This window comes from Salvelinus sp. IW2-2015, linkage group LG6.1 (genome assembly GCF_002910315.2).
Source record: "Salvelinus sp. IW2-2015 linkage group LG6.1, ASM291031v2, whole genome shotgun sequence".
Classification (NCBI taxonomy): domain Eukaryota; kingdom Metazoa; phylum Chordata; class Actinopteri; order Salmoniformes; family Salmonidae; genus Salvelinus; species Salvelinus sp. IW2-2015.
This window is the reverse complement of record NC_036845.1, coordinates 14,252,070-14,265,387: the sequence shown is the minus strand read 5'-3', so window position 1 is coordinate 14,265,387 and position 13,318 is coordinate 14,252,070. Positions and strand designations below refer to the sequence as shown.

The 13,318-nt window shown below is 45.1% G+C and overlaps 1 protein-coding gene across 1 annotated transcript in view; it reads right to left on the bottom strand.

Moving 5' to 3' along the window:
- LOC111965149 (NADP-dependent malic enzyme) overlaps positions 1-13,318 on the bottom strand; it is a 118,241-nt gene that overhangs the window by 5,995 nt on the left and 98,928 nt on the right. The window contains exons 6-9 of the mRNA XM_023989169.2: positions 12,358-12,466; positions 3,101-3,224; positions 1,115-1,211; positions 320-433 (exon numbers count right to left, since the gene is read on the bottom strand). Coding sequence (XP_023844937.1) covers positions 320-433; positions 1,115-1,211; positions 3,101-3,224; positions 12,358-12,466 — 444 coding nt within the window. The remainder of the gene's footprint in view (positions 1-319; positions 434-1,114; positions 1,212-3,100; positions 3,225-12,357; positions 12,467-13,318) is intronic.

The window sequence follows — 13,318 nt, the reverse complement described above, 5'->3', positions numbered from 1 at the left end:
GAAATGCATAACACATCTACACCCCATGATAGACTCTGCCTGTCTTGTTGAACTATGAGAGCAACTACTCTCATTCAGACTCATGTCCGTCCGTCCGTCAGTCCATGACAAATGATGTATGATAAACAAGGCTTGGGATCAATTCCATTTAAATCCAGTCAATTTACGAAGTAAACTGAGATTCTATCCGTCACGTCATACATCATGAATATATGCATGTCTATAGGTCCGGACAGTGGGGACTCCAGACAGAGCTGTGTCTACTCTACAGGGGCTGAGTGACCCTGGCCGAGTGGCAGAGCGGAGGTACTTGTATCACCTTGACGATGAGGCCCTTGGAGTCAACCATCCAGATCTTGCGCAGAGCCTCGTCTTTTGGGAGTCCCTCCTTCTCCATCGCCATCGTGATGAGGTCAGCGATCCCCATCGCGGCCTGGGGACAAGAGGGAGAGAGAAGGCCGATGTGATCGGAATGACTCTGTGCCCCACAATTCACTTCCCTGATCAAACAAGGAATAAGTCCCTAGCTTTCACCCCTAAACCTGCAGACAATTTACCCAGTTATTTATTATTCAGACTTAATATAATCTTGACTCTAGTTATATTAATGCACACCTTTTATTTTGGGATTTAATCCAATGTAGGTCAGTGAAAGGCTCAACAAGTCCTGTTCTTCTGTTCTCAGCACAATAACCCTTTACTGTAAATGCCCTCAAAATTCTACACATTACCATTTACTTCCCTTTCAATACAAAGTGGTCATGCATCAACATGGAAAACACATGAAACAAGGCATTTGAAAGGGGGTCCTATAGTTCACAGTCAGGCCAAGAGCCCCAGAGACTAAAAGACATTCTAAATGTCTCCCCATTACAAATGATGTTGTGCTAATCACAGTTTTATGGCCATGTTCTCCTGTTTATTAGAGACAGAGTCTGTTGAGCCACAGCCTAGAGGTCTACTAGACCTCAATAAAAAGCTCAGTGATTGGGAATTTGGAGCATTGGTTTGCGCTTATTTCTGATTCTGTCATTAGGGGCAATCAGTCTGCCGTGTTTCTGAGCAGAAGAAAAACAGGAGTGAATTTGCACATTGGCAAGAGCTCTGCACCCACCTCCCCTGCACCCTGGAATACAATGGTGTGGTCTGACATCTTGCTCTTGGTGACACGAAGGGCAGCGAGTAGGCCGGCCACCGCCACTGCAGCGGTACTGGGGGGGTTTGGGGGGGGGAGTGACATATATGATTTAGACCTGCAAGTGTGAGCTTTCTCCAGTGAGTTACTACTGCAGTGAGGAGAGAGAGAGTATAAAAGACGGAAAACAGACAAAATAAAAGATGAGACGTATTACAGAGCCACACCGAAACACAATCTCCTCAGTACATCATAGAGCTTGTACAGCAAAAGTCAATTTGCTCTTTATGTTGTCTGCAGTAATAGCAAGCAGATTTACCGAGACAGAGAATTAGAGAGAAAATATGTTTTAGATTAGCCTGCAGGTTACACGCTACCAGGGCTCATTTCTGGGGAATGTATTTTTTATTGACAGACAAACTAATGGCTCCTCAGACATGGTGTGACTGAATCTGTGGTCTCATTAACAAGAGCGATGACAAAAAAAGTTGGCCCGTGTCCCAAATGGCACCTATTCCTTGTATAGTGCGCACAGGGCCCATGGCCCTCTGGTCAAAAGCAGTCCACTACAGAGGGAATAGCGGTGCCGTTTGCGACACAGCCCGAGTCTGGAGTCTCTGGACTTACTGTTACATTACTGTTGTTTTCCACAAGACTCTATCAAACCCCACACACTTGGAGAGAGAGCCATCAGAGAGATGGATCAGAAGATGGATAGAGAGAGATCAAGAGAGCCATCAGAGAGAGGGATCAGAGAGGGATAGAGAGAGCCATCAGGAGAGGGATCAGAGAGAGGGATCAGAGAGAGGATCAGAGAGAGCATGAGAGAGAAGAGATCAGAGAGGATAGAGGACCTCAGAGAGAGAGAGTCAGAGAGAGCATTCAGAGAGAGGGGATCAAGAGAAGCATCAGAGAGAGGAGATCAAGAGAGAGCCATCAGAGAGAGAGAGGGGGATCAGAGAGAAGCCATCAAGAGGAGAGAGATCAAAGAGAGTGATCAGAGAGAGAGGATCAAGAGAGAGGACGATCAGAGAGAGGGATCAGAGGAGAGCCATCAGAGAGAGGGACAGAGAGATGGGATGAAGAGAGGGATCAGAGAGAGCCAGCAGAAAGAGGGATCAAGAAGAGTAAGCCATCAGGAGAGAGGGATGCAGAGAGGCCAATCAGAGAGAAGGGATCAGAGAGAGGGATCAGAAGAGGGATCAGAGGAGAAGCCATCAGAGAGAGGATCAGATGAAGAGGGACAGAGAGAGGGATCAGAGCAGGGGGATCAGAGAGAGGAAAGAGAGAGGGATCAGAGATGACAGATCAGTAGAGAGGGCCATTCAGAGACGGAGGAGAGGATCAGAGAGGGAGGGCACAGAGGGAGGTGATCAACCGAGAGCCCATCACGATGGGAAGGATCAGAGAGAGGGAATCAGAGGAGAAGCCAATTCAGAAGAGCCATCAGCAGAGAGCGCATCGAGAGAGGGACATAGAGAGACTGAGGATCAGACGAGAAGACCATCAGAGACGGAGGGATCAGAGAGAAAGGATCAGAAGAGATAGGATCAGAGAGAAGGATCAGAGAGGAGCATCAGAGAGAAGGACAGCGCGGTCGGAGTCGGGACGTCGTGTGTTTGTTTGAGATTTGAATTATAGTGCTCCGATGGAACAAGCTATCTGATTTAAACTGATTGATTTGGATAATGGGTGGATGGATGTGTTGTGTGTGTGCGTGCCCACTTGCAATTGGAAGAAAAAAGAAAATAGGGAGTATAGGGAGGGAGGAAGAGAAAGTGTAAATAGAAAAAAAGAGAGAAAGGAGGATGATTGATCGGAGAGGGAGTTTGAGTGCGTGTGTGTGTGTGTGTTGTGTGTGTGTGTGTGTGTGTGTGTGTTCGGTCGTGCGTGGGGTTCCTGTGAGCACGTTATCGAGTCCTCTGTGCAATTGACATTCGCATTTTGCAATTGAAGTACCGGTACACTTGGATGTCGATGCGTTGATACGTGCAGTAACTGGTCGCCGCGCGTACTTGCTCCAGCAGACGGAAGGGCATTTGGTAGTTGCAGAAGTCCTCAAACTGGATAAGACAATCCATTCCCATACCTGTGGATAAGACAGCCAAGTCAGATAAGACCACATTCACTCCCTTACCCCTTTTCCTAGTCATTCCGCCACAGGGCCAAGAGAGTTCAAACAAAGGAGAGAGCCTGAAAATCAGAGTAATCACTTCCAGGACTGTGATAATGCTGTGCGTCTACAGTACAGAGGAGATGTTGCCCACACACACACACACACCTCTGTGTAGCATGCTCTATATAGTGCATTGCCTATGCTTGTACCAAGTCCCTCTTCTACACCATAAGAATAAGGACCTTCACAGTTCTGGCCTGGAGAGGGCACTCCTTCACTGTTGAGGAGTTACATTTGAAACATGTGGAGTGGGTTGCTGTATGAGCTCGGTGTGTTTACGCATCCGACTAATTATGCATGCAAATAAGCATGTTTCAATGTGTAGGCTATGCCATCCAGCGATCCACTTTGTCAATGAAGCCACGAAAATACAGTAAGAAACTTGGTGTTCAGGACTGATTCCACGACAGGCTATTTGCCTCTGCTTTAGTGACCAATCCTCAAACAGCTGTCCTTCAGGTTACTAGACAGGTGAAATGTCGGTCGAGAAGGGAGATCTACTAGCGACCACAAAGGAACGGAAACACTATAAAACCCTGAGTAATGGCAAGAGTAGCAGGACCACCTAGTAAATCATCCCCAGTCCACTTTCTACAAGCTAATCCACAGTCCACCTGACAACCCCGTTCACCGACATATAGGCCTCGTCATCCACTGACACAAAACCCGACAAAAACACGACACACAGAAAATAAGAAGTGCGTTTACGAGTTGCTAAAATAGCCTGAGCAGAAAGTGACTCCTGGTTCCCATGCTCTCTTCCGCAGTGCTGTAAATCTGTGAAAACAGAGTAAAATAAGCTATTGTATCAGTGTCACACAGATACAATAGGGGTAGAGGGAGGGACATGCATTTCTAATGAAAACTCCAGGGCTCGCATTTCGGCTGGTTGGCGCGGGAGGAAATTGGGGATAGGTCGAGCAAACAGAGAGCGACGCCAGCCCGGAGGTATGGACCCGTCAACCAAGGAGAGGGAGAGGTGATGTGAGTTTCATCCCATTGTTCTTTATGGATCTTTCTAGCTCCAATATAACTCGGTTGTCTCTCCCCTCTCTGTCTTTCTGTCCCTCTCCATTATTTCTCTCTCTACCTCTCCCGTTCGCTCCTTCTCTCCATCTTTCTGGTAAGGCCCACCTCGTCATACCCGGCATATGGAAAATATTCACCCCGGCAGTTCTGCAGCTTATTGTACAAATCACTAAAGCTGTTTCCCAGTTGGCCTTCTGCTGCTAAAAAGCTTAAGCATTCAGGGCAGGAGGAGGAGGAAGCATTGAGAGGGGGATGAGAATTGGAGAGGAAGGATGAGAGGATGAGAGTTGGGCTTCAGTGATAATAAAACTTTAGCTCCAGATCAGAGAGGTGGGTTCCATCACTTTGTCTGTCTGTCTGACCCTATATTCATCAGACTCAGCCGTCTGTGATGCAGCACATTCTGTAAGTGGCGATTGACGCAGGGAAGGACTTAACGAGCGCTCAAAACGAGCACAGCAGGACCGTGGAGAGAAAATGTGTTTTCTATCAGGCAGAGGGGGAAAGCAAAGTACTAAAGCAGGGCAGCTATGGCTACGGGGAGGACTCGAGAAGCAGCCAAAAAGACACCGTAAACTTTTCATTGTCTCAGGGCTCAGAGAGGCGCACAGCGAGAGAGGCGAGGATGCTGTCGCCACTGCAGCGCCACTACCGCCCCCTACCGTGCTTTAGTGTATCGCTACGAGGTCACCTCAGTTCATCCAGGAAAACAGGCGCCCTCGCATTTCTTCAAAGGGGTGGTTTTGGAGGCAGAGGGTTGTGGCTCTTGTAGCGCTGAGACAGACGACAGTCATGCAGCATGTGACAAAATCATGTAGTAAGGAGCGGATAGCTTCGAGTTGAAGCACAGACTGATTTATCCTGCTGATAGCTAGTACATGGTCAACACAGCTCTGTATATGAGTTCTAATGAGGACTGAATGGCCACAATCAATCAATCAAAACCAAAATGAGAATGTTTGTGATGGAGGGAGAGACTGAAAACAGTGACTGTGTTGGATCAGTCTTGGCTAGGGTCAAGCCCCTGGTCCTCAGGCCATACCAATAGAGAGAGGGGGAGAGGGGGAGAAAAGGGAGAGGGAGTAAGGGCTAGAGGGGAGTTAGGCGTGAGGGCTAGAGGGGGTTACCTCCGACCAGAACAACACCCCCTGGTATGTATTAACGATTTCCATTCTCCCCAAAAGCCTGTTGTCTTTCTCTGACGAAAGAGAGAGAGCGAAACAGAGAGAGATGAGAAGACCTAAAGTGCTAAAATCAGCCCATAACTCAATGATAGCCATGAGATATTGGGGAAGATGGCTGTTATGGAAAAAAGGAACAATCCAAATCAAATCAAATTGTATTGGTCACATACACATGGTTAGCAGATGTTATTGTGAATGTAGCGAATTGCTTGGGCTTCTAGTTCCGACAGTGCAGCAAAAGCTAACATGTAATCTAACAATTCCACAGCAACTGCCTAATACACACAAATCTAAGTAAAGGAATGGACTAAGAACAAAAACATATAAGTATATGGATGAGCAATGACAGAGCTGCGTAGGCAAGATGCAGTAGATGGTACAAAATACAGTATCCATATCCATGTACTCGGACTGTGACTTGGCAGGGGGAATACGTTCTCTCTACCGGTCCCTCCAGCTCCACTCCTCAGCTCCTCTGTCAACTAGACTGTCCACCCAGACTCCTAGGAGACAGAGTGGCTGCAGAGACGACTGGCAAACACTCCGTCCGTCACTGTAGATTAGAGGGACAATGTGGGGGAAATTCTTCCTCCTTGCACCTGCTTATGGGAGTGTTCACAAGACAGTTAACCTAGCCTGGTCCCAAATCTGTATGTGATGAATAGCCAACTCATTTGGTCGTACAACAACCATAAGAGTTGGCTTCAAAGCACAAACGGATCTTGGACCAGGCTAACCACATCTCCCTGGCACAACACACACCTGTGAGCTAAGGCTGTGTGTGTGTGTGTGTGTCTGTGTGTGTGTGTGTGTGTGTGTGGCCCTGCTGAAGGGGCTCAGAATAGGTCTGGGTTGCTTACGCATTGGTTACGCTGTACCACATCAGGCCAAAAAACGCAGTGTTCCGAGGAAAAGTTGAAGAAACACACCCAGTAACGTAATGCAGGTAAACAAATACACTCACACACGCCCAAAAAACATTGCTGGTTATGTGCTACTGTACAAGGGAGAGGACACCATAGATCTCAACTCAACTAGGTTGGTCTAAGTCTAAAGGTAGGCCTAAACTTTACTACAAACTGCCAGTCTCTTGTACACTGCACACTACACTATGGGGATATGTTCCAAGAGGTAGCCTAGTTGGACAAAGAACGTGCATTGGTAAGCAGCTTAGATAAGTAGGCAACTCTTTCTCAAATTGCCCACAAATGCCAGAGAATAATAACATGTTTTTAGCCAAATATTATATAAAATGTAGGCCTATATTTAAGTCCTTTTTTATATACTTTTTTTTTTAATGCGAAAATCTTCTAATATAATTGAGTTGATGCTTACGTTGTGTAAATAACTCCAACACATCGAGTGAACTGTCAAGCATGATCAACCTTAGAGGACATATGTAAGATCAAGAGAACATTTGTTAAGTGGATGATCACGGATTGTTTAAATCGGATTTGCGTCTGTAGCCTATCGCTAGAGCTGTCTTAAAGAATGCGAGGCACAAAAAATGTAAGGGTTGAATTTAAATATTGATTAAAGGGTACAGTGGTATTTCTGTAGATCGGCTATAATCAACTCAAGTGTACTATTGTGTATAACTTCCTTGACTTGGTGACATCATCAAGGGGTTGGCATGGTTATTATTGCTAAGCGATGCGAGGTTAAGTAAAACAGTGTGGCGTTACCAGCATAATACTGTGATGTCACAACAGTGTTGACATGGAAGGTTGACGTAACTGAATCATATGAGATTACATTGGTTGCATTGAGGTCCTTATTAGAAGAGATCATGACAAGAATGTACCTAACCGCTAACCAAAGTACATATTTGCTGAACAGTGGGAGCGGCTCAGGTAAATTTGAATTTGGGATTAAGATACAGTACTTGCATAAAGTTACATGTGGAGAATGAAGGACAGACGTGCTGTTGCCACCTTATCTGTGCTTGAAACTGTATATCTGACATTGTTTATCTCAATGGTGACATGTGATAGTGACTAATGGATCTTTAGAGTCACAAAGCCTGATGTCATGAGACGTGATCGCATGCAGTTGTTTTTTATTTTTATTGCTTGTGGTAAAATTTCACAACTCTCAGTGCAAAACTCAAAAAGATCATCAAAAACGTTCATCCCATTTTCGATTGACTAATAAGTACAACAACACAAAATCACACAGTAACTTTTTCACCAAACCTAAATCAGTGTTTCATCTAGAAAGACCTTTCATGTAAAGTTTCACAATGCAATCTCAAAATACTTTTCATGTGATCTTCTCATTTGTTTAACATCTAACATCTAAAATATGTTCTGATTTGTTTAACACTTTTCTGGTTACTACATGATTCCATATGTGTTAGTTCATAGTTTCGATGTCTTCACTATTATTCTACAATGTAGAAAATAGTACAAATAAAGACAAACCCTTGAATGAGTAGGTGTGTCCAAACTTTTGACTGGTACTGTATATATTGTATATACAGAGGCCAATGGTGACCAGTGGCCTCTATGATTATGTTCCTACATTTCTTTTGTTTACTCTTTTATACATTTATTTCTTCATTCCTCTTATAAATCAAAATGCATTTCTTGGAGTCAAAGGTTTGTGTGTGTGTGTTGTTTGTGGGTCAGACCATAACTAATGCGGTCTTGAGTCAAACATAGATAGGGGTATGTGTGCTACAGGCAACTCTGTTGAGTAATATCATTTTTTGTAGACAACAAGTGTTGCTTCATGAGGTTTATATGTGACACACACACACACACACAACTAATGCGGTCTTGAGTCAAACATAGATAGGGGTATGTGTGCTACAGGCAACTCTGTTGAGTAATATCATTTTTTGTAGACAACAAGTGTTGCTTCATGAGGTTTATATGTGACANTTTGCTCTTTTCTATACTTATTTCTTAATTCCTCTTATAAATCAAAATGCATTTCTTGCAGTCAAAGGTTTGTGTGTGCGTCAGAGCAAAACTAATGCTGTTTTGAGTTAAGCATATATAGGGTTATGATGTGTGCTTCAGGCAATTGTGCTGAGTAATATAATTCTTTGTAGACAGCAAGTGTTGCTTCATGATGTTTATTACACACACACACACACACTTTTCACTGATATCGGCTACTCATTGGCGGATGGACTAGGGGTGGAGTGCACAGTTGAGGCCTCAATCAATGTGATACTTTCCTAGCACTGCTAAAGCCATCTGGGGGACGTCACCAGCACAATACAGACCTCTTTTGTTCTTGACACTTTCATTCTTCTGTGATTTACGGCTTGCGTGGATAATACACATTCGTACGGAAGGAAATAACTTGCCGGCACGGGAAAACACTTAAGACTATCACCTTTTGATGGGGCGCTGAGGTTTCTCACTAACTGACAAACTTCCCCTACAGTGAGTGTAAAGCCTTTTGACACACTAAAATGTTTGAAATCCAAGATGGCTTTGAGAGATGACAGCAGATTTCCCATGTGGAGGATCGCTCAGACGCGGCGGTGTTACGTCTGGACCGGCGCGTGGGATAAAGAGGACAAATTAAAGACCCTGGCTCCTTGAGGCAACTTAATTCCAGGCCCGATGAAACCTAAACTTGTACCTGGGATCTTTCCGGAAGTGTCCTCTATTTCCAGGTTTGAGGGGGGCGACAGAAGGAGGCATGAAGTGGGTCTTGTTCCTCTGTGTGCATACCAAGGAGTCGCTGGCCTCCATAAAGAATGTCATGGACAAGGGCGCTCTGTCCAAACACAGCTGTCCAAGCAGGATAACTCACACACACACTGTCCTAAACTTTACATATACCTGTACCACGCGCACGCGCACACGCACACGCACACGCACACGCACACACACACACACACACACGCCAGAGTCAGAGTCAGGCCCTGCTAGCTCAGTATTTGTTTCCATCTCCCTGTGTGTGCATCCACATTGGCTGCCTGTTCTTTAAGTGTCCCTGGGGGGGGGGGGGGGGGGGGAGGGGCCTTGGGGGCTGAGGGGCCAGAGAGGCTGAGAACTAAGCCTTCTTAATAAAGCCCCAGCATCTCGCCTCCCTCTTTCCTTCTCTCCCCCAGAGAGCAAACATCTCTCAGCACCACGCATTATTTCCCAAAATCCCCTCTCCATCATTAAAGACGGACACACAGTCTGCATTCCTTCTCCCCCTCCATCCCCATCTACCAAAGAGGTTTAACCCAAAGCTGGCCCCGTAACCATGGCGACGGACAAACAGAAAGACGGACGACAGAGTTGTTGGGTTCAAAAGAGGGAACCGTTGCTCATTAAATTATTTGACATGGGGACAAAAACGTGGGCGGGAAATGGTCGAGAGGCACAGAGAGGGGCAGAAGTAAAAAAAGATCCTCGACTTCTCAGGCATTGAAATACCTTGCGTGCTGCCCCGTACACCAACCCCAATTCATGCAAACCTGAGGAGGCCAACTCTCATAGAACCAATTGGATTGCAAAGGAAACTTCTCCTGTTCAGCATTTGAAAACGTTCTTGCCAGTTAGAGAGGGCTCCTCACCCAAAAGATCAAAGACTTGAACAGTGTCTAGACTCTTGGTGGGCCTTGGTTCCTCTGGTTTCAAATATTGTGGGGGAGCGTGTTGACTGTTTTCTTTCTGTATTCTTTTCCAATAGTCTGGCCAGCGACTAAAGGAGAGGAGACACATGTAGACTGTTTTCACAGGAGCCATCTTGGACAAGACCGTGGCCTGAAATCAATGACAAATGCTTGCACGGCCTTTGATGAGCGAATATATAAGAAAAAAAAAGCTCTGACGAAGGCCGTGTGGCCGATACGTAAGCTTATTAAATATCGGTGATACTATCAAGAGCAGTGTGCGGTTTCCTTTTCCTTCATCTTGTTCAATTGATGCCATGCACCTGCAAATAAGATTGCTCAGATGTGCGAGTGCCTTTTTGTATGACGAATATATAAAAATATATATATGAGGCAGCGTGAGTATAAAAGCAGCTTCAGAATATAAAGTGGCTCCAAAGAGCTCTCTCTGTTTCTCTCAAAATGAAACAAGAATATTATTAAAAACTCCCAGACTATAATCATTCATTCCTTCATTCATTCAATCTCCAAACCCATAATCATTTGTTTTCCGACAATCCGGCTCTTTCGGGAAAAGCTCTGCCGTTCCCGGAGTTGTGAAGCCACCCGGTTATTAAGGAGTCATGGCTTCCCCTGCCAGTTGGAGAGGCCCCAGACCCTGGTCTCTGCTCTGCTCTGGCCTCTGTGGTGCTGAGCTGGTCTGACATTAAGCAAGGTCACATGTGCGGGGGGTCAGGGGCAGCTTTCTGTCACCGAAGACAAACATCCGTCACTACAGTGACAGGCTGGACACACTCCAAGCCCAGGGGGAAAGTATAGGCCTCTCCATATTCATCCCCTTATTTATACAGTCTCCATCCCCACAAAGTGACAAAATATCCAATATGAATGTACAGATCTAATGTCGATATGGAATATCAAACAGCATTTATATAGTTATGCATCTAAGCCCAGCGAGCCCATCTCTGACCAATCCTTATCCTGCCATGTCAAGCACAATACAGAACGTTTTGGAGACTGGGGTTTGAAAGGGCTAGATTGGTTACATCACTAGGCTGCAGGATATGATGGGTCTTGTGTGTGTGTGTGTGTGTGTGTGTGTGTGTGTGTGTGTGTGTGTGTGTGTGTGTGTGTGTGTGTGTGTGTTGTGTGTGGGTGTGTGTGTGTGTGTGTGTGTGTGTGTGTGTGTGTGTGTGTGAGAGAAAGAGAGTGTTTAGAAACTTGGTGAACGGGGAACTCATAGTGCGGTCGGGTATCTTTCTCAGTGTCTGACCACTTAAGTCAGCACTCAGAAACGGCCTCTACCCACAAACCAGAGGCACATCCACCCTCACATTCCAACCGTGTAAACGGGAGGCTCAGATATGATGTATAAGCTCAGCAGATCCACACCACCACAGCATCAGCATGAGGTCAGCTTGAGAACGAGCCTGTGCTCTTTCGTCTGATGTGTAATCGAACCTATAGTACGACAACATGTCGACGACACAGGCTCGGGACGGTGTGTCGACTAAAGCTGGGCGATACGGACAAACATCCATATCGCGATAAATTGCCTGAATTGATGCAATAACAATAGAAAGAGAAATAGAAAGATATACGTTTCTAACATTAATGTGCACCACCGTTTATTTATTATCCGTCTACTACTAGTTTGATGGTTGAAGCCATCAATTGTATCATTAACAATCCCCCATATTAGCAAACTTGTTTCATTTCAAACTTGACATTTCTGTAGCATAAGCTACTTATCGTAAACAATATAGCAGCAAAGTGGCTGCAATAAGTGCCCAATAGACATGAATGGTAAATGATGCACTGTGTAGTTTTGGAATCACTTTTATTGTAAATAAGAATAGAATATGTTTCTAAACACTTCTACATTTAATGTGGACGCTACCATGATTATGGATAATCATAAAGAATTGTGAATAATGATGAGAGAGAAAGGTAGAGGCATAAATATCACCCCCCCCCCCAAAAAATTTTTTTTTAACCTACACTGTTATTGGTAATGGTAAGAGGTTAACCCTTTCAGAGTCACTGTCCTGAACTTTAGATAAAACAGTGTAGAAGACGGAATTGTTGGTGTGATTCTTGGGCAGTAGTCATATACCTCATTTTCACTATGGTCAACCTTAACCATACTGTGCTGGCTCAGATACTTTTTGGGGCACGTGGTCCTTTCCAGCTTGGTTCCAGTAACTATGGTGGATGTGTGACCAGACTAACCCAGCTTGGCTCAGTAGTGTGAAAATAGCTCTACTGTACCTGTCCGACACTGCCTTCATAAACTCCTCCAGCAGGTCATCATAGGCCTGGCCTCGAATCCTCTTGTGTCTCAGCCCGATGTACAGAGGGTCCTTCAGCAGCTCCTAGAAAAATGGAGAGTGGGGGGGTTAGGGTCAGTTCATACAGCTTTTTCCATATGCAGCAGCTGGGTATGTCATACATACTCTAGGAGCAGACATCACACTGTGAGGCATGAGAAAGAGGAGTTTGGTCTGATAAGATTCCATTTGCTCCTGCATTTTAGACCACTACTTATCTAAAAAAGACTGGGTTAGAGTTCCCAAGGCCGCTATCCTTCAGACTCAGATACCACTGACCCTCACCAAATCAAAAGTGTTGGCCTTATCACCCTTGTTGGATTGAATTCCATTTCTGTTGTCACTTTTTACTCCTCGCAAGGGCTATGATGGGAGAAACAAAGTCAGACTCGCTGGTAACGCTTAGATCCCTAAATTACCTCGTTGCTGTAGGTAAAAGCTCAAATTAAGCTTCGGGACAAAAATATGTGGAAGTCATTTGCTGACAGTCATTGGAAGAAGTAATCCACTCTCCCAAAACTAGAAAGAAGAAGAAGAAAACTGTCCTCTGGTCAGAAAAGTGCATATTTTTTTGTGTGCAATTACAACAGGTTAAACCTTAATCGGCCTATCATTCCCCTTTACTAGGGATTTCAATGCCGCTGGTGCTGGCTGGATTTGTGTCAGGCCAAATTTTTGGGATAAAAAAACACCACATCCTTTCACCAAAGGATGGACCAATGGAGGAACCAATATGATGGGAAAGGTGAAATTAGGTTTGGTTACCATCACAAAGTCCAGTTCACATCCTGAGTAGTTAGTCCGTTTTATTGCGTTCCAAGCTGGCATGTTATGAATGTTGTTTCGGAGACGCCAGATTGAGACAGAGAGAAAGAGGGATTGACTAACTATGCTGGC